This window comes from Dryobates pubescens, chromosome 15, assembly GCF_014839835.1.
Source record: "Dryobates pubescens isolate bDryPub1 chromosome 15, bDryPub1.pri, whole genome shotgun sequence".
NCBI classification, from domain to species: domain Eukaryota; kingdom Metazoa; phylum Chordata; class Aves; order Piciformes; family Picidae; genus Dryobates; species Dryobates pubescens.
In genome coordinates this window covers 4,819,530-4,846,235 of record NC_071626.1, presented here as the reverse complement: position 1 = coordinate 4,846,235, position 26,706 = coordinate 4,819,530, and the positions used below count along the sequence as shown (strand labels likewise).

The 26,706-nt window shown below is 44.6% G+C and overlaps 1 protein-coding gene across 4 annotated transcripts in view; it reads right to left on the bottom strand.

The window, feature by feature from the left end:
- Positions 1 to 4,148: 4,148 nt before the first annotated feature.
- The window catches only part of ANO4 (anoctamin 4), a 177,976-nt gene continuing 155,418 nt past the window's right edge, over positions 4,149 to 26,706 (bottom strand). For all 4 annotated transcript variants that reach the window (XM_054167688.1, XM_054167691.1, XM_054167690.1 and 1 more), the window contains 9 exons: positions 24,732 to 24,843; positions 23,140 to 23,197; positions 20,346 to 20,443; positions 17,151 to 17,293; positions 15,133 to 15,285; positions 13,054 to 13,201; positions 9,838 to 9,957; positions 6,971 to 7,076; positions 4,149 to 5,527 (listed from right to left, as the gene is read on the bottom strand). In XM_054167688.1, the coding sequence (XP_054023663.1) occupies positions 5,336 to 5,527; positions 6,971 to 7,076; positions 9,838 to 9,957; positions 13,054 to 13,201; positions 15,133 to 15,285; positions 17,151 to 17,293; positions 20,346 to 20,443; positions 23,140 to 23,197; positions 24,732 to 24,843 (1,130 nt within the window). In that variant the 3' untranslated portion in view covers positions 4,149 to 5,335. The remainder of the gene's footprint in view (positions 5,528 to 6,970; positions 7,077 to 9,837; positions 9,958 to 13,053; positions 13,202 to 15,132; positions 15,286 to 17,150; positions 17,294 to 20,345; positions 20,444 to 23,139; positions 23,198 to 24,731; positions 24,844 to 26,706) is intronic.

Sequence of the window (26,706 nt, the reverse complement as noted above, 5' to 3'; positions counted from 1 at the left end):
CTTTGAGTGCGCAGAATTGAAAACAAAGCAGGCACGCCAGTGAGCTGCTTGACTTCACTGACTGCTTGAAGTCACTGAGCAATCCTTTAGCTCTGATTTTGGTATGAAGTGAAAATCTGGGCCAAGTGATAGCCATTGATCCACAACACAACATCCAGATGGCTTTGCACTGGAGAGAATACCTTGCTGTAAATGCTTTGAGAGAAACATTCTTGAGCTTTGCAGGTGACCCCTGCAACCCACCTGGGTTCTTGCTGACTGACCTCCTGTGACTGCTGCAGAGCTACAGTGTGACTCTCTCTGCTTTACTTTTTTTCTACATGCTTTTTTTTGGTTTGCTTGGCATCAGTAATTAAAGCAATAAATGAATTTTGAATAATATTTTCTCTGGGATCCTGCAATGTCTTCTGCTGGGTGGACTCACAGCCAGGGGCTCCTCTGTGTAAAAGCAGTGAGATAATTTTTTGGTACCTTGATCCCGCTCCTGCCACCCTGATCCTAAAAGCTCACCTGACTGACCTGCAGGATGCTCAAAATTAAAAAGGATGCTTAAAACCAATTCACTTCACACTGTCCAAATTACAGGCAGCACCTGGCAGGGGCAAGAGACAAAACAAGCAGGAGCATTAAAAAATAACTAAAACCACAACAGTAGCAGCATTTGACTGCACGAATACACAGACTGCGTGATGAGCTCTTGAGCACCAGCCCCAGGAGGAGAGGCTGAGGGAGCTGGGGTTGTTTAGCCTGGAGAAGAGGAGGCTCAGGGGAGACCTCATTGCCCTCTACAACTACCTGAAAGGTGGTTGTAGCCAGGTGGGGGTTGGTCTCTTCTCCCAGGCAACCAGCACCAGAACAAGAGGACACAGTCTCAAGCTGCGCCAGGGGAAGTTTAGGCTGGAGGTGAGTAGAAAGCTCTTCCTAGAAAGAGTAATTTGCCATTGGAATGTGCTGCCCATAGAAGTGGGGGAGTCACCATCCCTTGTGGCACTTGAAGCCATGGTTTAGTTAGTCACAAGGTGCTGGGCGATAGGTTGGACTTGATGTTCTCTGAGGTCTTTTCCAACCTTACTGATTGTACGATTCCGTGACCCACAGAGAGCCAGTAGCGACAGACTTTGGCCCTTCTTGGTGTACAGAATACAGAATTAACCAGGTTGGAAAAGACCTTCAAGATCATCAAGTCCAACCTATCACCCAACACCATCTCATCAACTAAACCATGGCACCAAGTGCCTCAGCCAGTCTCATCACCTCCAGTGATGCCTCTGGGTGCAGCACATTCCAATGACCAATCACTCTCTCTGTGAAGAATTTCTTCTTAACATCCAGCCTGAACCTCCCCTGGCACAGCTTGAGACTGTGTCCTCTTGTTCTGGTGCTGGTTGCCTGGGAGAAGAGACCAAGCCCCACCTGGCTACAACCTCACCCTTATGCAAAAATAATTCTTAAGTCTGTCTTGTAAATTGAGTAGAAGCCAGGTTTTCCTAACTTCAGGCTGCTATAAGAATTAAAATAAATCATAATTACATCTTAAGGTAGATACTCACTACAGCTTCCACATACCTGGCCTGTTTGCTTGCTGTTCCAGTAAGGCAAACAGAGAGGGACTTCAGGAAGTCTTTCAGATGCTTCATTTATTTCAAGTTTATTGCGTACATTATACAAGCATTAAACATGGCTTCATGTCGATGGTTTGGTTGTGTTCTTCAAGTGTGAACACTTGACATTCTCCTCCATAGGATTTGGGGTTTGGGGTTTTTTTCTATTTACAAATAAACAATCTCTCTATATACTTTATATATATATACATATATAATATATATATGGTCAAGAACAGAACTCCCCTCAGAAAGATTTAAAACAAAGAAAGTAAAGAGAGAGAGAGAGAGAGAAAGGATTTGTAAACACGGTCTCTGGCGTAGGGTGGGTGACCCTAATGATGTTGGGCACCTGGGAGTTTTCTTGTGTCAGAGCATCCAGGTTGTTAATTTACATATTGGGTTTGTTTTTTTGGTAAACTTCTCTATTTGAAGAGCTGTATAACCAACGTGGGGCAGAATGCAAAGAAAAAAGGTAGCAAACAGGCTGGAAAACAGCCTCAGGATACAATTTCCCACCCCCTCCCCCCTTGGTTTTAAAAACTGCTCATGAAGTACATGCTTGCTGTCAAGAGTGGAGGCCAATCCTGTGTTGATTGCAAGGTGATTTCACAGTGAATCCTTTGATGGGTGCTGTCCTGCTTGCTGTGTAAAATGCCTGTGGCATGCACTGAGGTTGCATTTATTTCCCCCCTCCCCTTGAAGGTAGTGCTCTTGTGGAGCTGGAATGAGTAAACGACATATAGGATGGTCACCTGGAAGTTTAAACAAAGCCTATCAGCAGATCAGTAAGAAGGGGATGGCATAAATTTGCTCTCTAGAGGTCATTAAAATCCCATTAATTATTATTAGCCTATCATCTGTATAATAGTTTTCTAATGTATAAAAATAAGAAGGGGTCACCTTTCCCAAGTGTTCTGCTCTGAAGGACTCAAGGAAAACTTACTCAGCAGACCAGCGGCACAGAAACCTCGGTGGGTCATTGAGTGGTCAACAGCAAGAGACAGAAATCTACTCAGGGTTTGCTGGGCAGGTCAGAGCCCCTTTCAGCATCACACTCAGCACAAGCTAGGTAAGCAGCCAGCTCATGTTCTCGTGTAGAGCAGAATGGGACACAACTTCTAGCAGTGCATTGTCCTGAAAACTCATCACAACGGAGCTGTGTCGAAAGGGAGTCTCAAAAGCCATTCTTGTCTGTTGCGTTTCTGCTGCACTTGATTTGGTTTGGCACGTGAATGCTGTGGTGTTCCTCTGGAGTGGAAGTCGGTTTACATCCTACTAGGCTTCAGTTCAGTTCTTGGAAGTTACTCAGATCCACACTGACCAAGCTCTATCCTCCTGCGGGAGTCTGCAGTTTCCCGCTCGTGTGGGTGGCACTGATTCTGTGTGTGACTCACATCTCCCTTTACTACTTAGCAGCAAACAGTTTCTAAGCTCTTGTCATCTGCTGTTTTACATACTGAACAGAGGCTATGCAAACAAATCCAAGTGCTCTGGTGAGTCTGCACTGAGTGTGACTTTGCACAGCCTTAGAGTCCCCAGGCTGCAAGTGCAGTAGGCGCCCCTAGGTGGATGGCAAATGGTAACCTGTTTGGCATCTGTGTATCAGAGGGTGGCACTGCCTCATCCCCACCTCCTACCCACAGGCAGGAATCCCCCTGTTTCTGCACTGCCTATGGGATGTCTCCACAGCTGCTCTTGTAAGCTGAAGCAAAGATGAACAAGTTCACTTCCTCATCAGGCAGGAATATACCCCACAGGCACTAGTTGTGGTCCCCACTCAGTTTGGCACTGAGTCAACAGAAAACAGATTGATCCTGAAATTCCTTCAGTGGTTATGTTGTCATATTGGACCTTCAGGCTTGGGGCAGGAGCACATGGTAGCTGGGAGCTGCTGTGCCATTTATCCTCTTCATGTAAGATGATGGCTCTCTACTGGAGGAGGTTCCTTGCTGTGAAGCAGCAAAATGTAGGGAGGCAGTGGCTACAGAGATGAGGGTGAATACATTTTCTGCCACCCCACCCCTTCCTCAAGCCATACTACCTTTGGTTAAGACCTTCCTCCTGCATGGAAGCAGCACAGGCAAGAAATTAATAGCACTAATTTGACAACACAGGGTCTTGGTGCAAGCTGTCGTGATGTCTTGTGGAGCTTGAGACATCCATCCATAAGGTCTTGCATTATGTGGTCTGTCCAGAAGGGCAAATCCTATCCCTTCTATTGAAAGATTTCCAGGAGGACTTGTAGAAACAACTTGTGGAATTTTCCCCTAACAAGGTCACAATTCCTTGCTTTCTGAGGAGATGACAACTTTTCTGGATCTCCAGTTGCTTGGAAAAGAGTTGAGCAAATAGATCAGCTCCAGTATTTTGTACCTGGCTGTATCCCCACCAGGACACAGGCATGCTTCCACCTGGCTTCTTACAGTCCTGGCTTTTGAAGTTTGTGTCGTGGCTGTTTATGCCACTGCATGTTCTGCAAGAATTGCAGGGCTGTCACTTTGAGGCAAGAGGTGGTAGAGCTTTCACAACACCCAGCAGTTTGGTTCATGTCGCTCCCATTAACACTTCTGCAGTCTTTAGACCTATAGCTCCACTGCTTTGGGTTCATGAATTTGCAAAAGGATACAGAGAGTGGCCCATTCAGACAAATCTAATTCTGCAGCCTGTGGAAAATTGCTTTGCATAAAGGATTTAAAGTTATTTCATGCCACAGTCTGATGGTTTCCTTCCCCTTTACCCCTTCACAGATAATGGAAGGCTAAATACAGAAAATTAAAGCTGCTGGACAGTTGTGTTCTTTTGTTCTGCTGACTTTGTTCATCTGCTGTTTTTTGGGTTTTTATTTATTTCATTTGTACAGATAGGTCTTTCAGACACAGCCTGTCTTCTCTTACATGTATTGGACACCCTAATTCCTCTTGAGGCCTCCGTGTGATCTTGCAATACTAATCCATGGGCAGTTCCTGGCAAGATGCTCCAGCCTGATTTGTTTCCTTCAGAGATCAGATAGTCCTGTAGCTGAAAAGGCACTGTTCAAATCTTTCAAACATACAACCAGCACTTCACAGCATCATTTCCAAAGAAATGACTCTACATTTAAATGCTTGTCTGTCTGTCAGCACTTCTGCATACCTAGGTTTTTCAGCATTGTTAGACCAGTTGATTAGACTCAAGCATCTCCCCCTAAACAATACTTCAGTGTTGCTGGAGTGATGGAAATGTTCCACATATGCAACCTTAACTTGTGGTAAATGCAAGTGAGCTCAGCTTAGTCCACTATGGAAGAGGGCAATGTTGCCATGCTGCAAGTGGTGGCCACACACATGGGCAAGTGCTGCCACGTTGCCAGCACACAGTCACCGGTTGTGAAGTAGCAGCTGGGTCATGAGGATGAGCCATCAGACCACTGAGTTCGGGAAAGCACTGTAAAATATATGACTTGCTTTTAGGTTCAGGGCCTTCAATTTAAGTCAGGGTCTGGGAGCTTCCTGGAAAGAGTGCAGAGAGTTAAGCATTGCTCTGGTCTGCTCATGCTGACAGCTCTGGAGAACACTAAGCCTTGCAAGACTTGTGGTTTCAAAAGACTTAGGACAATAGGCACCCTGGCAAACGCGGGCGGGCGTGTGCCAAGGGCACACAGCGTGGACCCACTCTTCCTCACACTGCAACCTCAGCTGTGGAAAACCAGAAAATGTTTGATCAAGAGAATTCCCATCTTCTGCCTCACCCCATCATGGCCACTCATTGTGGTAAGATTTCCCATTCCTCTTCCTTTCCTTTCGCTCTTTCTGCAGCCGCTCCAGTTCGGCTTCATACATCATCTCCTGAATCAGATACTTCTCTCTCCTCATCCGATCCCTCAGATCCTTTGGGAGATCTGGGATTAAGTAGGATATCAGGTGCTTTATGCAAAAGACAAGGTGCTGTAAAAACAACAACACAATGAAAAATTAGAAACCTGAGGAAGGAAAGAAGTCTTTTCCTTATCTCCTGCAAACACTCTCCTTCCGATTCACCAGAAAAAGGTTCTGTGTTACAATTCAATCCGTTGCCAAACTGGAAGAAACCAAATCCAGGACCCTTTTCCCCCCCCAGGACCTCCAGCCAAAGTCAACAGAGCATGGATTGCAGCCAAGGTTATGAGCAGCCGGGTTCAGATAAGGACTCAAACCTGATCACAGCAAAGGTTATGACCTCCCTGCTCAAATCCCTGAGATCATGATTTGCTGTAAGGTTGTCTGGGCAGGGCATGGTGTTAATGGATTACTCTGCAGGAAGAGGAAGGTCAAATGATGCAACACTTTCCTGTGGCCAGAAAACCCTTGCACCAGTACTGGAACCAGTGAATTTCCTATGCAAAGTGAAAGATTTTCCCCGCCTATGCTCTGTCTCTCATGCTGACACTTACTAAACATCACAATGAAATGCAAGCTAACTTTGTCCCTGATATTTTAGGCATGCCACAGCAAAGGTTGAGTGTGATAGGGCAGGATTGCTTGTCTTGTTTTGTTTCATCAAAAATGCTGCTTGGAGATTTAGTCACTCCAGCTGAGAGGAGGAGCAGAGAAACAGAAAATATCTCCACCTCGGAAAGGACACTCATTCTAGACAGGAGAAATAAAAGACTCACAGATGGCACCACATGGGAAGGGACCCTCAAAGGTCACCTTGTCCAACCCCACTGCAGTTAGCAGGTTGCCCAAGGCCTCATCAAGTCTGATCTTGAATGTCTCCAGGGATGGGGCCTCAACCATACCTTTGAGCAACCTGTTCCAGTATTTCACTACTCTCGTTGTAAAGGACTTTCTCCTTATGCTCAGCTTAAATCTACCCTGCTCCAGTTTCAAACCACTGCCTCTTGTCCTATTGCTAAAGCCCTTCCAAACAGCTCCTTCCCCAGCTTTCCTGTAGGTCCCCCTCAGATATTGAAATGTAGTTATAAGGTCTTCTAAAAGCTTTCTCTTCTCCAGGCTGTCTAGCCCAAATTCTTTCATCCTGTCTTCATAGGAGAAGTGCTCCAGCCCTCTGATCACCTTTGTGGCCCTCCTCTGGGAACCCCAGTTCTCTCAGCCATTCTTCATAAGACCCTTCAGCAGCTCAGAGTATCAGAGCTCAGAAAGTAAATAAAACTGTGCTTATTTCCTCTCTTTGCAAGTCACTGTTATGGTTCTCCAAATGCTGCATTCCCCTTTTCATCAGAACCGAAATACCTGTGACTGTTCAGAAAACAGACCCCCCCGAACACCAAGCACAATATAAACCAGCAGAAACAGAACACAGCTGCCCTCCTAGATCACCCCAACGAAAAGCTTCACTGATTTGTTTCATTTTGCTGGTTTTGTTTTGCCAGCTGAGTGGTCACTGACCTCAAATACAATAATGAATGCCAGCCGTGCTGCTAAGACGTGCCAGAACTGCAGCGTGTAACCGTAGGGCACTGGGGAGTGGGGAGGGTCTCGGTAGTCCCTGTACCTGAAAGGCAAGCAGAGTTGTGGTAGTTAGCAAGCTCCTGCCCTGCTGTCTGGAAGGCAGGCAAACCCAAACCTCAGCTGCTCTTGATTATTGCCCACACTAGTGTTATTTTTTTCAGACCAGGTGCATGCCTTTGAAGGGAGCATCCCCATCACCTCCACTTACCATGGTTTGGATGAGCAAACTCACCCAGCTGAGTTTACTTTCAGATGACACCTGATGGTAATATACACCCCCAAAGTGTGCTTTGAGCTCCAGCTGCTGCCTGTGTGAAGTGAAACTGGTGAAGTAAATTCAGAGGATGTTTGGTGCACGGCTGTTTCACAGAGATTAACAGAACCACGGAATGGTAGAGGTTAGAAAGGACCTTTGAAGATCATCTAGTCCAACCCCCCTGCTACAGCAGGATCACCTAGAGTAAATCACACCAGAACACAGCCAGGTGGGGTTTGAATGCTTCTAGAAACAGAGACTTCATAACCTCCATTCATCTTCTTAGACTTCAGAAGGTGCTGCACAAAAATGAATAAACTATCTTTACATTCAAGTCAGCAACAAACCTCTGTTACACTGCAATACCTCTGCTGCAAGTCCTTGAAACTGAGATGATCTTCTCTTCTGCAAGCATCATTCTGACTCTAGGATCTTTTATGATACCCTAAGCATCCTGCACACAGAAGTCTCTGGACCAAGTCCCAAGTCAGTAGAGTAGGTCTCCATTTTTTCCTTTGCTAGGAATCAAGTGCTACCCAAGAAGAAATGCGGAAACCTTTTAAACCCAACCAGAACAGCATCTGCCTGGGTTCCAGATGAGCAGAAGTTAACTGAATGTTGCCACTGGTTTTTGTTCAGACAGATTGCTTCCCTAGAAGAATGCCTGCACTGTTGCACAGCAGAACACAATGGTGCTTTACTTCATTATCAATACCTGCCTTGAAGTACAATTAAAATGACTGATTCTGGAGCCTGAGCTCAGGTGGCTTAAGTAGCTGATAATCTCAGCTGAAGAAAGATGTTCATTTTCTTTCAAGGACAGATAGACATAAGAAAAGAAAGATGTTCATTTTCCTTCAAGGATAGATATACATAACAATTCAGTGTTCCCCCCAAAGAACAGATTTATCTTCTGGAGATGAATGGCACCAGTTTTAATAGTGTTCTGTTTATGGGATATTGAGGGGACATCTTCATTATTGATGGGGTTTCCAGAGCTGGCTTTCCTCAGCAGCAACCTCCGGTTTGAAACTGGGGAATAAAGGTACTGAAGAGGAGGAAGAGAATGATCAGAATGACAAAGGATTCTGAACTGGTGCTATGGCAAACAATGTGGAATGGAGCATTGTGCTTCACAGAAAATTGCTGTCTATGGATTCAACACTGGGATGTTCTTCCTACCAAATAAATCTCAGATACTGGTTAGTTAAGCCCAAGCATTAGTGCCACCCCCCCCGAGTTCATTATCCTATACCACTCAAACTCTTAAAAAGAATTTCCACAATATCATAAAAGCCTGCATCAAGAATAGTGTGGCCAGCAGGAGCAGGGAAGTGATTCTGCCCCTATACTCAGCACTGGTTAGGCCACACCTTGAGTACTGTGTCCAGTTCTGGGCCCCTCCATTTAAGAAGGATATTGAGACACTTGAATGTGTCCAGAGAAGGGCAATGAGGGTGGGGAGAAGCCTCGAGCACAGCCCTATGAGGAGAGACTGAAGGAGCTGGGGTTCTTAAGACTGGAGAAGAGGAGGCTCAGGGGAGACCTTATTGCTCTCTACAACTACCTGAAGGGAGGTTGTGGCCATGAGGGGGTTGGTCTCTTCTCCTAGGCAACCAGCACCAGAACAAGAGGACACAGTCTCAAGCTGCACCAGGGGAAGTTTAGGCTGGAGGTGAGGAGAAAGTTCTTCACAGAGAGAGTTGTTAGCTTTGGAATGTGTTGCCCAGGGAGGTGGTGGAGTCACCATCCCTGCAGGTGTTCAAAAAAGGATTGGATGTGGCACTTGAAGCCATGGTTTAGTTGTCATGAGGTGTTAGGTGTTAGGTAATAGGTTGGACTTGATGAACTCTGAGGTCTTTTCCAGCTTGGTTGATTCTATGATGATTATTGGCTCTTTGATACCATATTTCTCTGTGATGGTTGTGTCTGGTTCAAGCCATGGCACCAGAGAAATCGTCTACTAAGAACACCTGCCAAATACCCAATTTTCAGCTTCTCCTTTGTCTAGGGAGAGAATTGTGCAGTAAGAGCCAAGCAGTGCCACAAGCATGCCCCTGAAGGGCACAGTTAATTCACAGAATCACAGAATCACCATGGTTGGAAGAGACCTCAAAGATCATCGAGTCCAACCTGTCACCACAGACCTCATGACTAAACCATGGCACCAAGTGCCACATCCAACCCCTTCTTGAACACCTCCAGGGACGGTGACTCCACCATCTCTCTGGGCAGCACATTCCAATGGCTAACAACTCTCTCAGTGAAGAACTTTCTCCTCACCTCAAGCCTAAACTTCCCCTGCTGCAGCTTGAGACTGTATCCTCTTGTTCTGGTGCTGGTTACCTAGGAGAAGGACCAACCCCCTCCTGGCTACAACCTCCCTTCAGGTAGTTGTAGAGAGCAAGAAGGTCTCCCCTGAGCCTCCTCTTCTCCAGGCTAGATCCTGGCTCTTTAGTTCTGAAAATCAGTTGCAACCCCAAATTTACCATGGTGCTTCTCCCCTGCGCCCTCTTAAAGCAAAGTGGCATTTTGACCAGGTGCTTACCTGCAATATTTTAATGGGGATCCAGAGAATTCACTTCCATTGGATGTGGGCTCCGAACGGTTTTCAAAGTCAGACACCAGGAACACTGACAAACTGGCATTCACATAGCCAACCATACACCTAGAGGGGGGGAAAAAAACCACATCCTGCAGTCAGAACACAGCAAGGTTTTTCTGTTAATTGTTGTGCCCAGGAAGAAGCTCTCTGGGTGGCATGAAATCCACGGGATAACCGTGACGCTCGTTAATATTTGACAGGGATGTTGAGACAATACAAAAGAAATGCTCAAGTAGGTCAGAGGGACAATAAAAGTGCAGCAATGGTAGATTTCTGTGGAAGAGGACAGGGTGAAGTCTGGGACTGGTTATTTTTTTAAAGGAAAGTCACCTAAAAATGGGACACAAGAGAGGTAGAGAAAATAATGAGTAGCACCAGGATGATGATCAGAATATTCCCACTGTTGCCCTCATGGTACCAGCACAAAGGGCCATTAATTCAGACAGAAAGGCAGCACACTTAAAATAGCCTTTTACACAGTGTCCAGTTAGAGGAATCCAGTATTTAAAGACCCCAAGGAAGATGAGCACTCGATGATCTTTGAGGTCTGTTCCAACCTTAGTGATACTGTAATTTGGAGAACACCAAGTGGGATAATACCTGTCACCTGACCAAGTGCTGTGGCAGTCATTAGAAGGCTCAAGTTTTGTGCTAAAGCTGAGGAGAGGAATCACTGAATCACAGAATTGGAAAAGGCCTTTGAGATCATCAAGTCCAACCCATAATCTAACACCATCTAATCAACTGAGCCATGGCACAAAGTTCCTCATCCAGTCTTTTTTAAAACACTTTCAGGGATGGTGACTCCACCACCTCCCTGGGCAGCACATTCCAATGGCCAGTCTCTCTTTCTGGGAAGAATTTTTCCCTAACATCCAGCCCAATCCTCCCCTGGCACAGCTTGAGACTGTGTCCTCTTGTTCTGGTGCTGGTTGCCTGGGAGAAGAGACCAACCCCCACCTGGCTACAACCTCCCTTCAGCTAGTTGTAAACGGCAATAAGGTCTGCCCTGAGCCTCCTCTTCTCCAGGCTAAACACCCCCAGCTCCCTCAGCCTCTCCTCAGAGGGCTTGTGCTTGAGACTTCTCCCCAGCCTTGTTGCCCTTCTCTGGACACGTTTGAGTATCTCAACATCTTTCTTAAACTGAGGATCCCCAAGCTGGACACAGTACTCAAGGCAAGACTCTTGTGCTGTTCCCTGTGCCCTGCACGGTGCTCAGGGCGGTGCAGAGAGTAATGCACAGCAATGTTCAGGTTTGGTTGGTTGGGGTTATTTTAAACTGTGGATTGTGTGGTCTCTGAGAAACTACATTTAAAGACCATCTGGCTTTGTCTCAAAATCTCCATACTGATTGGGTTTGGAATTCAATTTAATGACAATACTTTGCTGGTATCACTGGGTGTTGTATGGTTCTAACATGCACAGATGTCTTGTGAAAGAAAAAAAGCACCTCTCTCATCGAGGTTACCCAGCAGCAGATCTTCTTGACTCCTTAATTTGAGAAACTTCAGTGTTCCTGTGGATTTTGTAAGAGCTTCCTGCTTTTATGACAGTACTTATCAATAATAAAACCCAGAATGTGGATGGAAACAGTTTTTATCCAAGTTGGCTGCTTCAAAGGTTTACTATGGCCAGAAAGAGAGACTGGCCATCGGAATGAGCTGCCCAGGGAGGTGGTGGAGTCACCATCACTGGAGGTGTTTAAGAGGAGACTGGATGAGGCACTTGGTGCCATGGTTGAGTTGATTAGATGGTGTTGGGTGATAGGTTGGACTTGATGATCTCAAAGGTCTTTTCCAACCTGGTTTAATTCTATTCTAGCTGATGGTTGTATCTAGAAATCCACTGGGGAAAGCAGTAGAAGTGTGACAACACCAGACGAGAGGTCTGTGAAAAGGTAAGAGTTTGCTCTGTGAGCTACTTCCCCTATGCAGAACTAGTTTAGAAGTCGTGTCTGAGTTGTCATAAAACTGAAATGTCTAAAGGTGTTGGTTTCTCATGTCCTGAGAAAATCAGCAGCAAGGAAAGCTGCTGACAGCATCCTATGGATCTTCCTAATGGCCCAAGCAGAGGCACACGCTTGGGAAAGGCTGGCACCACACCAAACACTTTACCCATGAAGGGACTTTAAAGCTTCATCAAAATAAATGGAACATCTCCCCTGGCACCAACTAAAATGCCAAACTCCTTGCAGGACAACTTAGCAGCACTGCTAATCAGGAGCTGCTGTGCCAGCTGCCCTTCTTCTGTCAGTGTGGTTAAACAGTATTGACAACCAAGAGACTGCAGAAAGGCAGCAACAGAAGAACTCACCTTCTGTAGCAGGGAATAAAAATCAATCTGCCATATGTCTAGCAGCAGAATATAAGCTCTTTATCACTGTCTACTCTTTAGCTGGGCTGTCTCTGAACCCCAGTGTCTTTGCTAATAATGCTGCTAGGAGATCATTTGCAAACTCTCTTCAGCTGGATTCAATGCCCTTCCCTGAGTCCAGCAGCCTGGATTGAACAAGTTGTCATGTAGCAGCTTACTGGTAGTGTGCAAACAGTAATATAACCTCAGTGTTTAGTAACACTGAAAGAAAATCCACTTAGGCAGCAGGGGTTCAGCTCACAAATGTCTCCTGAAAGATTTAATCTAAGGACTCTAGTTTTAGAAGAAAAACAAATGACTTTCCTCTGCAAGTGTATCTTGATTTATTAGTTGGGAATTGCTAGGCACTGCTTTTTCCCTTCTTTTTTTCTTGAGCAATACATGCTGACTACTACATCAGGAAGAAAACCAACCCCAACCCCAGTGAGCAAGTCTCAAATGCTCATTAAATCTGTAGCTGATAAATATCAGCATCGCTTCAGCATGAAAAGAGGGTTATATTGATGTGCACCAGCTGGGAAGTGCAGCTTGTGCAGCATCCTGATGCACACACCACCTCTCTGTAGCAGCCCTGCCATGTTTCCCTTCAATTAAGGTCATAAATTACAGCCACTCATGCTCTGTGAATATGCAAAGCGTCAATACCTATGGCTAAGCACATACAATAAATGTTACCTAAGCAAAGAGAGTAAATTTTGGTTAGTGGAATCAGAACATACACAGATACAGCTGCAGCTGCTAGGGAGGTAAAGTGATTTTCATGCACATCCCCCCTCAAAAGCTTACTTTTGTCCAGCTTCTCCTTGGCCAGCACAAGGTCCATATTTGTAAGCGTAAACAAGGCGAGGGATGAAATCTGACGTCACAGCTATGACAAACGCATTTGTGATAACAGAAAGAATTCCAATGCCTTCCAGGATCCCATACCAGATTCCTGTTCAACAAGGAAAGTATGTTAACTTGAAGAAAACCACAACCAAAGTGCCTGAGACACTGCACGCTCCGAAGCAGTTGTCCCCACCACTCGCGGTCTCTTTCTGTAGTTTCTATCTGAGAGTCACTTGCACAAAAGTAACTTTTCTTGTTGAACAGCAGGACCTCAGTGGACCAGATTTCTGTTTCCACTCAGTGAGAACTTTGTTTATCCTTCAAGTGATTTCAAGAAAGCCACAGATATGCTGGTGGAGGCCATGTCTCCACCATCACATAACCATGTACCTTATAGTGGCGTTCCAGCGCCTGAATGGGGTCTACAAGAGCTCTAGAGGGAGGGACCTTTTCACAAGGGCTTGTAGTGATAGGATGAGAGGGAATGGCTTGAAGCTTGAGGAGGGCAGATTTGGACTGGATAGCAGAAATTCTTTACTGTGAGGGTGGTGAGACACTGGAATAGGTTGCCCAAGGATGCCTCTCTCTAGAAGTGTTCAAGGCCAGGCTGGATGAGTCCTTGAGCAACCTGGTCTAGTGGAAGGTGTCCCTGAACATGATCTTTGAGGTCCCTTCCAACCTCAGCCATTCTGTGTGGGCACTTTTAAGAAGCACTGTAAAGCCTCCCTGCCTATGATGATAGCTATCCAGCCTTTGAGGAGGGTCTCCAGGGCAACAGATCATGCAGTCCATGATCTGTCTGTCACTGGGTCCTTGGTGTAACTCGTGCCCATCTGGTCAGCATGTAGCTCTCACCATCAAATCTTCATGGCACACTGACGCTGCACAATGGCACATAGCCCCCAGGCATCACCTGGGATTTTTGGCCCATCTATCTGACAGATTCTGTGGTACAGGCGTACACCAACTCTGGTCGTGAGGATCATCACAGAGCACCACATGAAAGGAAGGTAAGACATGACTTGATTTTAAAGAAGCATCAAGCTGCTCCTGAAATCTCTGCTGAACAGGGAAGTGAATGCAACTCATTTTGAGAAATCCTCTCTGAATCAACCTGAAGCAAAAAAAGATCTGTTTTTCCTGTGCATGCTCTGTACTGGCTGATGTCCAGGCTTGTTCCTAAATCCATAGATCCACACTGTTCACAAACAAAGCAGATTTCAGACCATTCTGACAGCACAAAGCCTGAGCTTCTGCTGGTTTGTAATGTGGGCATGAATTGTTTGCAATGCAGATGGGTGTTAAGGTATCCTATTGACCCCTCCAAAGCCACCAGGGATGCAGCAGTAGGCAGATGGGTTTGTTTTACAGAGCCCTTCCTAAAAGTGTTCTCCTTTTGTATACTGCAAGGACAGAAGAGATTTATACTCAAAGTACATTCAGAAAGGCCTTGCAGTAGTGTGTGGCTGGATGAACTCAAACCCACATGAACCCTCTGTTTGACAATGCAGGTGTGCCTCACCAAGGGCAAGTTGTCTCTGGGATCTAGACCCACCCCCCGTGTCTGACTGAGGAAGGACCTAGTGGGCATAGCCTCTGAGTCATAGCGGAGCTTGGTTTTGGCCAGGCAAATACAAAACACAGGTGCTTTACAGGATGGTGCCTGCTTTAACTTGACTTTCATGTTTCAGCTGCTCTGTCTGGTGATTAGATTCAAACCTGAGCAGCGATGTGCTCACACAGTCTGCCTGCCACAAGGGAAAACCTGCAGAGAGCACTGATCACTTCATTAAAATACCCTGGTTGTTAAGTCACCCAGAAAATCACTAGAAGGCATTTTCCAATACAGACTACTAATTACATAAGTAGGCTGCCATTAGATACCTGAAGTTTTATTTGCACGATTAAATTGTGTTTTGTTAGTAAGGAAAGTGACTGAAAATACCTAAATCTGCTCTTTCTTGAAGGGATCAAGGCTTTGCCTTAAAAAATAACACACACACACACACATAACAAACACAGATACAAAGAGCTCACCTATGTCTTTGGCTCTTGAAGCTAAAGGTCTTCTCCACTGGGTGACAAATTTGTATGCATCAAGCCGAATTTCAATGATATTGTTAAGTAAGGCCAGAAGTGGTGCCAGTGGAAAAGCTGCCACAAAAATGGTTGTGAATCCAAACTGGAGAACTAGGGAAAAAAAACACAAACCACAAACAACCAAACAAGAAAAGGTTACAGTATAACTATTAAGATCTAATCCCAAAGACTAAGATAATACATGCATGCAAACACCATGCATAAATGTACAAACATTTGTTATTATGCTGTCTACTGATGTTTCTACAGCAGGAGCAGGGAAGTCATTCTGCCCTGTACTCAGCACTGGTTAGGCCACACCTTGAGTCCTGTGTCCAGTTCTGGGCCCTTCAGTTTAAGAAAGAAGTCTTGCTGGAAAGTGTCCAGAGAAGGGCAACAAAGCTGGGGAGGGGTTTGGAGCACAGCCCTGTGAGGAGAGGCTGAGGGAGCTGGGATTGCTTAGCCTGGAGAAGAGGAGGCTCAGGGGAGACCTTCTTGCTGTCTACAACTACCTGAAGGGAGGTTGTAGCCAGGTGGGAGTTGGTCTCTTCTCCCAGGCACCCAGTACCAGAACAAGAGGACACAGTCTCAAGCTGCCCCAGGGGAGGTTGAGGCTGGGTGTTCGGAAGAAGTTCTTCACAGAAAGAGAGATTGGCCATTGGAATGTGCTGCCCAGGGAGGTGGTGGAGTCACCATCACTGGAGGTGTTTTGGAAGAGACTGGATGAGGTACTTGGTGCCATGGTTTAGTTGATTACATGGTGTTGGGTGATAGGTTGGACTTGATGATCTCAAAGTTCTTTTCCAACCTGGTTAATTCCATTCCATTCCATTCCATTCCATTCCATTCCATTCCATTCCATTCCATTCCATTCCATTCCACTCCACTCCACTCCACTCCACTCCACTCCACTCCACTCCATCCCATCCCATCCCTTGCCAGCAAGAATGACAAGAACAAATGCAGATCTCTTCCTGGGATGACAGCAACATCTAGCTTTTGAAATCTGGAGAAGAGTTTGGAGGTGGGCTAACTGTGTCTTTAGAAAGGGACATTTTTACTCTGACATCAACAAGGATCTCTCAATGCCTGTGAATATTAGGGCTGAATACAGATGTGCAGCAGTTGGAAAGTTTCTGTAGGTTTCTGGAGGTGGGCTTTCACACTGCTGAATTTCCCATGGATTTAAAAAAGCTTGTGTGAGGGAGAAAAGAAAATAGAAGTAGGCATGACATATGCAGTCACATAGTGCAAAGGTTCTTGCTCTTTAACTCTTACTGGAGCAGTAATCTTCCCCATTTCTGTGGGCAGAGCAATGCCTTCTGGCAGCAACCTATTTTGTAAGCGTGACTTAGTGAATGATGGCAAATGTAGAACATAAAGCAGCGTGCAGGTCTGGGCCATGCCCTTCAAAATGAAAAGCCCAAGGGAATTTCCTTTAGTAACCAACAGTAAAGCTCCTCAGAAATGTATGCAAAGAGGTGGGTTCTGGTTTGGAAAACAGCCCTCCTCACACAAAGTGAGAATGAGAAGCGTTTCATAGATGCAAAGACAGCAAACCAGAAGCAGAGGAGCTAGCTACACTGATTTGGTTGGTTCTTAGAAAGCCACTTCCATTCCACCTCACATCTGATCTGTAAGAATGAAAACCATTCTACAGCCTCTGTAGCTCCATGTATTAATCATAGAATTGTTAGGGTTGGAAGGGACCTCAAGGATCATCTAGTTCCAACCCTTCTGCCATGGGCATGGACACCTCACACTAGATTAGGCTGCTCACAGCCACATCCAGCCTGGCCTTAAAAACCTCCAGGGATGAGACTTCCACCACCTCCCTGGGCAACCTGTGCCAGTGTCTCACTACCATCATGCTGAAGAACTTAATGATTTATTAAAGAGTACAGCAGCCCACATCAACAAAAGAGCAACAGCATTAAAACCTAGTGAAAGAGAAAGAACTAAGGTCAGTAACATACTCATCTCTAGGTATTCATCAAAGAGTCCATAAGCATTCATGGGTTGCAGGTTGTAGTCCTTTTCCCACTGTGGGAAGCTTGCTTTACTCTGTGTGCCGTACTCTTGTCGTAGTCTCCTCCTAGTCCACCAGTTTTGAATTAGCCTACATTTTTTTCCCCCAATCAATTAAAGAAACAAGATAAATAACAACATTAGTGGCTACTTATCACAGAATTGGAAGTTAAGCAAAGTTAATTTCCCAATGCACAGGAAAACAGAGCATTAGCAACACACGTGGCTGATGGCATGACATAGGAGGCATGAAAACAGATATGGCTGGTGAGCTGTAACCCAGGCCTAGATGTTGTTAGCATGGTGGAGGGATTTCAACATCTTTCCATTATTTTTTTAACCTTCTTTTTCTTCTACACAGTATGCCAAGTCACCTCGGGCTCTGTTTAGGGGAGGTTTAGGCTGGATGTTAGGAAGAAGTTCTTCCCAGAGAGATTGGCCATTGGAACGGGCTGCCCAGGGAGGTGGTGGAGTCACCATCACTGGAACTGTTTAAAAAGAGACTGGATGTGGCACTTAGTGCCATGGTTGAGTTGATTAGATGGTGTTGGGTGATAGGTTGGACTTGATGATCTTGAAACTCTTTTCCAACCTGATTACTTCTGTATTCTGTATGTGGCAGAATGCATTGCTGTGTGGAGTTAGTTGAGCTCTAACAGAGAAATCAGGAAATAGAGTGCTAATGCTTGCTTGATCTCCCCCTCAAGAAACAGGGGAGCTAGACTGGATTTCAGGGGCAAGAAACTGGTCCTGAAGAAACACATTACTGGGTAAAGCACTGAACCAGAAGAGAAATGAGTGCTTACCCTTGCTTCTCTAGGTCAGGGAGTTGCACTGGCTTGGCCAACAAAGAACATGGGGAGGTTTAGACTGGATATTAGGAAATATTTCTTCACTGAGAGGGTTCTCAAACACTGGCATGGTCTGGCATGGTCTGCCCTGGGCAGCAGATGAGTCACCAACCCTGGGGCAAGGTCCTGGTGCTTAGGGATATAGTTAAGTGTTGACTCTTCAGTGCTGGGTTGAGGATTGGACTGGATGACCTTTGAGGTCTTCCAACCAGCTATATCCTGTGATTCTGTAAGCTGCAGTTAGCAGAGAGAGTGTGTGTGGGGGGGAAAAACAAAAGAGCAAAAAGCCATGACAGAGATTTTCTCCAAAGTTGTGGTTGGAGCCTTTCTCTGACTATGCTTCGCTTGTTGCCTCCACGGTGGCCTGGTTTGGCCTCTCATCAGAGTAAGCTGAGGCAGCCCCCATTGTTGTGACTGTGTGTTTTGTGCTGTGATTGTTGTTGTGACTCTAAAGTGAAAAGGCTGACGTCACCTGAAGCAATTTACTCCTATTAAATCACTTGCTCTTAAATTATCTCCTCCCATCTCCTTCAGTCACCTCCTTTAATCCCCTTCTGCGCTCTTCATTAGGCTCTGAAATCCCTGTTAGTAGGTAGCAGAAAGTTCTAATGAAAACTGACAAGAGAGGCAGGGATCGGTAAGAGAAGGATCAATACTGCTGCTGCTGTTCCATCCTTCTCCAGCCTTCGCAGCTGCAAAGTCCTGGCAAGCAGTGCTAGGTGCAAACTTGTGAGGGCAGCCATAGTGGGCTCTGAGCACCCTGATTGCCAGCTATTTTGTGCCTTGAAATCATTTGCTCGGTTCTCATCACAGCTAGATGTGACCAGCACCCAGGCTGCCTGAAATCACCGCTGCAAGACATTTCTGCAGTTGAGGGGCTGAACTCTGCAGTAGCTCTGCTGTGGATCCTGCAGCAAAGCAAATCCCTCTGAACCCTGCAAGGGCAAACTTTCTGACAATGTCAGCTCTCTCTCTAATATTTTCACACTTGCTGATTTCCCTTGATGACCTGCCACACTGTCTCTAGCATCAACTGTCTATATTAATCATACATGCTCATTAAATACTAAAAATACTAAATATGCTCATTAAGCACTGATCTGTAAGAAATGAACCAATAGGGAATGAATACTCATCAACCTTTTTAGCTAGGGCAGAGCTCCCTAATACCCTGAAGATCAGCTTGGGGAACTTGTCTACATAGCAGTCAGGACATTTTTCTATCTCTGGGAGTATATATTCCAGTAGTGCATTTTTTCCAGCTCTTATTTTTTGGTGTCCCCCCCCCCCAGCATGTTTTATTGCCCAGCAAAGAGAAATCCAATTTAGAACTTACTGGCATGCCTAAAAAATGATACATAAAATATTCCTGTATGAGGACATACAGCCTTCCTACAGCTATATTTATAGGGTTTTAAAACATGGAATAGAGTTTAGTGAAATGAAGTGCTTCCCATATCTTATTTATTTGTTCATATTCCTATTACAGGTTCATTTTGGCAACCTAGGTGAAAAAAACAACAACAAACAATCAAATGCAACCTACCTCTACACATCTGGGAATCTGTCTTAAGAATCCTCTGCCCTAGGGGGAGTGTTCTGTTGTAATTACCACTTGGTTTTATGTTACTGGTCCTAAATGGCCAGCAGAGTGTGTAACTGGAGTGTGTCCAGCAGATCGAGGGAGGTTCTTCTCCCCCCTCTGCTCTGCCCTGGTGAGACCTCATCTTGAGTACTGCATCCAGTTTTGGGCTCCCCAGTTTAAGAGGGACAGGGATCTGCTGGAGAGGGTCCAGTGGAGAGCTACAAGGATGATTAGGGGACTGGAGCACTACCCTGTGAGGAGAGGCTGAGGGACCTGGGGCTTTTTAGTCTGGAGAGGGGACTTAGAGGGGATTTAATAACTGTTTATAAATATCTGAGGGCTGGGGGTCAGGAGGGAGGGGACAGGCTCTGCTCACTTGCTCCCTGGGATAGGACAAGGGGCAATGGATATGAACTACAGCACAGGAGGTTCCACCTCAACATGAGGAGGAACTTCTTCACTGTGAGGGTCACAGAGCACTGGAACAGGCAGCCCAGAGGGGTTGTGGAGTCTCCTTCTCTGGAGACTTTCAAGGCCTGTCTGGACATGTTCCTGTGTGACCTGAGCTAGATTGTATGGTCCTGCTCTGGCAGGGGTCTGGACTCCATGACCTCTTTTGGTCCCTTCCAACCCCTGTGATTCTGTCATAAGGAAAGCATAAAACCAGTACTTTTTCTGTGACCTATAGAGGATTTACATTTACTTACGGGTAGCCCAGTTCCATGAAATTATTCCAGGTCTGCTTTAACACCATGATAATACCCATCTGCATACAGAGATCAATAAGGCATCCACTAGGGTGGCACTAGAGGAAGGAAGAGACAAAAGGTTAAGCAGAAGTAATGCTGAGCTTTAAAAGCACTTCTGAAAGACTAGAAAGGGATATTAGATAATTCACTTCAAGGAAATGAAATGCCACTTGGAAAACCCCCTAAGCTCACAGGAACATAGGAGACTGTATCATACCATCAAGCTTTTTAAGCCTGTCATCTAATTCTCTGCAGAGATCAAAATGAGCTGAAACCAATACAAGGTTCCCATTAGTGCTTATAATCTGTTGTGCAGCTTATGATCTGTTGTGGGTGGGACAGAGGCAAAGGCTACCAAGTTTCTCCAATGATTTCAATAGTTATTGGGGATGTTGACTTTGCTGGTATAGAGAATGAAGAGAAAATTACTCCTGGCTGAACAGGACAAAGAGTTTGTGTCTAGAGGATAGACCTAGTGCTGCTTATTGAGTACTATTTGATGTGTGTGACTGAGTGGACCATGCAAATCTTTTCTCTCCTTGAAGAACTAAAAATCTCTGTCAAAATCCAGTTGCTAATGACCCTTGCTGAATGCTTGCTCACTTTAGCAGTGGCTCCAGCCCTTGCAGAAGTGATGGTGCTTTGGGGAGAAGTGCTCAGCTAGTACAGATTTAGGTAATTCATCAGTTTTTTTATCTACTATTGGAAGAAACATAAAAGGACCAAAACATTTTTTGCCCTCCAAACAGCATTTGCACAATTTACTGTGTGCATCCAAACAGTGGAGTCCAAGCTGTATTGTTAAAAGCTGGGTATTATGGGTTAGTTGAACAGCTCACTGTCATAGAACTGGAACTGTTTCTTTACAGTTTTCAATGAGGAAAGATTAGTTATGACCTGGAACAAAATGTGATATGAATTTCTTATGCATACTGCATTACACAGTGCTCAGAACCTGGGTCCTGCTGAGGTTTCTCATTCAGCTTTCTTAGATGATCAGGGTTGCAGATAGCTATTGGGTTGTTTTGCTTTGGGTTTGCAAAATTAACTTCTCTGGCATTGTTATTAAATCATCCATTCTTAGGAATCAGTCACATGAGCCAATATCACCTGAGAGAGGTAGGGGCAGTATTAAATGAAGGAGCAGTGATGTTACAACCATAACATCACTCATGTATAAATTATGGTCTGATTGTGCCTCTGAACATTGGACTACACTATGGCATGTTATTAAATGTCTTGACTTCATCCAACAGATGATGAGAACACTATTGGAGGGATAGCTAAGCAGTACATTGTCAGTTAGGTTCCCAAGAAGACCTAGCACAGACATGACCAATAAGGTCAATATTATTAGACTTTTTTCCCTCTTTTATTTATTTCCCCCCCCTCTGGAGAAAAATCAAAGTAGTAGGGACTACTAATTGTAGTTTCCACCAGCAATTGACCCAACATGCAACACCTCCCTTTTGCACTTCCCTCCCAAACATGCTTCTTTTTTTCCCTCTCATCTCTGTTCCTACAGAGATGAGGTTCTTTCTCTGTTCTCTGATCCCTCTGAGAGATTCAGCCCAGTAATTTATAAGAAAAGTAATTCAGAGAGAATTACTGAAGAGTTTCCTGCTGATACAGGCTGAATTAAGTGAGTTCTTCATGGGGCTGGACAAGCCAGAGCCAGTGAAAAGGAAGAAGAAGAGGTAAACTTCTGGGGGAAGGCACTAAGGAAGAGCAAAACTGTCTTCCTTTGGCAGCAGCAAGCTGCTAGGCCAGGTCAGACCCTCTCAGACTTTGAAAGGATGCTCAGTTTATTTCTGTCTGCCCATTTATGGAGTATTCTTTCACTGAATGCACAGAATCCACGACTTCAAAATTAGGGTGGCATTTTCAAACAATTCCTTCTTATTTTTGATAGCATTTGGGTGGCTCTGCATTAACCAAAACATCTGTATTTCTGGAATTGTTGGTAAATTCACCTTGGCAGTGCAAGACCTGCATTTTTCCACTTGCCATTCGTCATGTATTTGCAAAGTTGTTTCAGTCATTCAGCTGTGAAGCAGAAAAGAAATGATGGGATCTGAGTGTGCAAATAGCAGCCTGGAAACTAGAGGACTGCTTCATGGACTGCTGCTGCTCACCTCTAATTACTGGCAAATGGGTTTTGAATTCTGAATGTATTTGCACACAAAAAATGAGGGTGGTCCCTGAGTGACTTGCAAAGCCAGCTCCTCATTGCTCTCAAATCCACTTGGTTTTACAGACATGGAACGCTATGCCAGGAGGTCTTTGGGGAAGTTTGTTCAGTTGTTTTAGTCAACTTTGAAGTACATTTTATGTGTCTGGGTTTCTAAGTTAATGTTCTCCCTGATCAGTAAGGCTAGAAAAGCTGAGAAGAAAGAATTTTTTCAGAAGTAAAAAGTTGTCAGATGCATCACTGAATGATTCATTTCAAGGATGAAATATTTCCTGTGTGAAAATGCGAGTAAGATTTGAGCCATTTGGTAGCACTATTTGGTAGCACTATCCCAATGTGATGCAAACACTGAAAACTGCCAGCACTGAAAAAGGCAATACATGTATCAGTATATATCAATACATAGAGGGTTTTAATAGCAGATGGTAGTGTCAGTAGTGGGGAGTTAGACAGCAGCTGAAAACTGAACACTCAAAACTACCTAGACAAAGTTACAGGTCTGCCTCTGCTTGCACTCACTGCATCTGTGGACAGCTGATAAATCAGTTAGTGAGCACTCACCTCTTCCAGTCTCCACCGGTTTATCAGCCTTAAGTAGGCACCAGGGTGTCCTGTAAATCTTTAACACAGGAATATACATCAACTATGTTGTGTAAGCAGCCTGCTCACCTTAGTAAAAGAAAGCTCACTCTGCTGCTTTAATCTAGTGTCCTCTTAGCCTCAGTGATAGTACTGAAAAAAAGATGTTATGCTGCAAAATGTTTTGGGGAATTCCTGGAGTAATCTTCACGAAGGACAAAGCCAATTTTTACCTCAGGTTTTATTTCAATTCCAAACATTCTGCTGTTGGATATGCAGTATATATAGAGAGAGAACAGAGAAAGTCTGAATACAACTCCTCATTTCAGTTTGGAAAATGGCTTTCAACTGCCAGTCGATTTCTTTACACCATAATGTGGGCTGTGATGTCTGCTGAGAAATCACTGAAAATATTTGTTTCCATTAGGAAAACACAAATTTCTCACTATTCTCTCATATGTTCTCCTAGAATAGAATAGAATAGACCAGACCAGGTTGGAAGAGACCTTCAAGATCATCGTGTCCAACCTATCATCCAACACCACCCAACCAACTAAACCATGCAACCAAGCACCCTATCAAGTCTCCTCCTGAACACCTCCAGTGATGGTGTCTGACAACTTCCCTATGTGCAAATAATCCATACTGATGGATTCTTCTACTCAAGCTTTCTCTGCTCAAAGAATCTTCTTTTGCTTTTAAGGGACTTGCAGAAAAAGATGTACAAATATACACACACACACACAAACATAATTTTCTGCAGGAAAAAAACTCCAAATTATATTCTTAACAGTTCAAATCATATAATAGAAGCAGCAAAGTATTCAGGCAGTTGGATCTATTCTATTCTATTCCATTCCATTCCTATCCTAATCCTTTTCTATCCTATCCTAATCCATTCTATTCTATCCTATTCTATTCTATCCTATCCTATCCTATTCCTATCCTATCCTGTCCTAATCCTTTTCTATCCTAGCCTAATCCTATCCTATCCTAATCCATTCTATTCTAGTTTATCCTATTCTATTCTATTCCTATCCTATTTCTATCCTATCCTAATCCTTTTCTATCCTATTCTATCCTGTTCTATCCTATTCTATTCTATCCTATTCTATCCTATCCTAATCCTTTTCTATCCTATTCTATTCCATTCTATTCCATTCCATTCCATTCTATTCCATTCCATTCCAATTCTAGCCTAATTCTATTCTGTTCTACTTTATTCTATTCTGTTCTACTTTGTTCTACTCTACTCCACTCCACTCCATTATATTCTATTCCATTCCATTCCACTCCACTCCATTCCATTCCACTCCCATGCAGTACTGTGGGACTCATCAATACCCAGTAGTGGAGTTGTTAAAAGTTAGCACTGAGCCAATGTGATGCTAGGAACTGAAAACTACCTTTGCCTCTGGGCTTCAGGAAGGAAAACAAAACTGCAATCTGTCCTGCTTTGCTAGTGTGGAGTTTCCATTTGGAGCTGTGTGATACTGTGGCCCCCTCTCGTTTCATTACAGACAACTTTATTTCTTCTCTCTACTTCATTTTGAGGGTGTAGACAGCAATCCTACCTTCCAAGGAAGAATGCTATATAAAAGGTAGAGCTGTTCAGATTGACAAACTGGAAGAGAAACATTTTCAGGGTGAAGCTGTTCTCCCACTCGGATTCAGTACGAGGCTGCTCTGTGAAGAAAGAGAGCAGAGTTTCAGGGGCTTGGTCAGACCAACCTCTGCACAAAGGCTGCACACACCTACCACAGCTGGTTGTGGATCTGTAAATTAGCCTGGTGAGTTCAAAATATAAGATGGTGGAAGAAATTGTCCCCCAAATCAGAACACAAGAAGTGAGTGTGTAAAGACTTAGAAAGCTCTCTTAATATCTGGATAATGATATTCCTGGAAGAGTGTAATTATGTGGTCAAGATAATGTGTACATTAAACATCCCTCTTAGGCTCCTGTGTGCTTTACAGGCTCAGGCTCTTCTCTTGTTTCCTTTTCTGCACTCTGCTATAATGACATTAGCAGAAAGCACCCCAGTAGGAGCTATGTGTGTGCCTTTTTGTTAGAGCTGTCAGACTGAACTGGAGCAAATCCTCCTTCCAATTCTATTTCATGGATTTTCCCACCATCCTGGCACATAAAGATTCTAGAGAGCTATTGGTGGGGTGCATGACCCCCATTCCCTGTCTCAGGGAACTCATTACAGAAGACTTGAGAGAAAATATTTAGCAATAGGTGGGGTGTGGCAGAAGGGAAAGGGGAAGACACATTCTTCCCTTAATCTCCATCTAAAGAGATATCAAGATAGAAGTTAGCAAAACAGCTTCTATACCAGCACATCAGTACCACATCCTGGAACTGCTTTCCAGTTGGTAGGAGCCAACAGTCAAGCATTGCTGTGAACAGCAGCAATCAGAGGAGTAGTGGAGGTACTAATGGTGATTCTGAGTATCATAGCGGTAGTACTCAAACACCACTTCCACAGGAGCCTCCAGTAAAGCCCTGGCAGTACAGAAATGACAGGAATAAACCAGGTTCTCTGTAATTAGAGCTGCTTCCCATCAGAGAGTTATCTGCCAGAAGAATTAGTCTGGTAAATAATTTCTCTCTCTTCTTGCTTCCTTGGGCTGGAAGATACAAACTGGCTTCTGCTTGACCTTGGTTGCATTGTTTTGACTAAGTCTAACAAAATATCTCTCTGCTCCTTTCTCTTGTCCTTTATGTGTATAGGGGGTAAGGGGGGGCAGGGAGGGAGAAGCTATTAGCAGCTCCCCTGGTTTTTGACCAGGGGGGGCCCTTGTGCTCTTCATTAATTGTAAATAACTATAAATACCTATAAATATTATAAATACTGTATATTTTGCACATGTTCATTGCATTCCATTGTAGATTGTAGCTTTGCTTGTAAATACAGCTTTTATTTGCTTCCAACTCAGCTGGTCTGGCAAATTTAATGTTGGGGGAGGGGGGAAGGGGAATTTTCAACCCACCACAACCATAAAGCAGATCATAAATTAAGGACCCTGTTAGTGCTTTGGAAATGCCTGTCAAGGAATCCAAGTTTGTGTGTGTGCCAGTACACAAATGGTTAGCTAATCAGGAAGAAAGAAAAGATCAGTCTGTGGGAAGGACAAGCCTGACTTTAAGAAAGGCTGCTGCAGCTGAAGCTCTGCTCATATGCCCATCAGAGACAATGGCAATGCTCTGGAGTAGCTCAGACATGAGCTCTGGAAAGGTCATGGAATTGCAGCCAGTCCCACTCTGAGTTTTGTACACTGGTAAAGATCATTCAAAACAAATCAGCTACTTAAGCCATCCGAGTAAAAACCACCAAACAGTCTGAACATGGTCAGAGCAGCCTGACCCACTGAGCTTCCACACAACTGCTTTCTGCAGAGACTACAAGAAGCAGACTTACCTTGATGACAACCTGGCAGAAAGTAATCAAGCTTCAAGGTCTCTAGACCATATTTTAATGTCCACAGGGTGTAAAAAGGCATAGCCTGTGCAAATTACATTCTTGAAAGACATATTTCTCAGCTGTA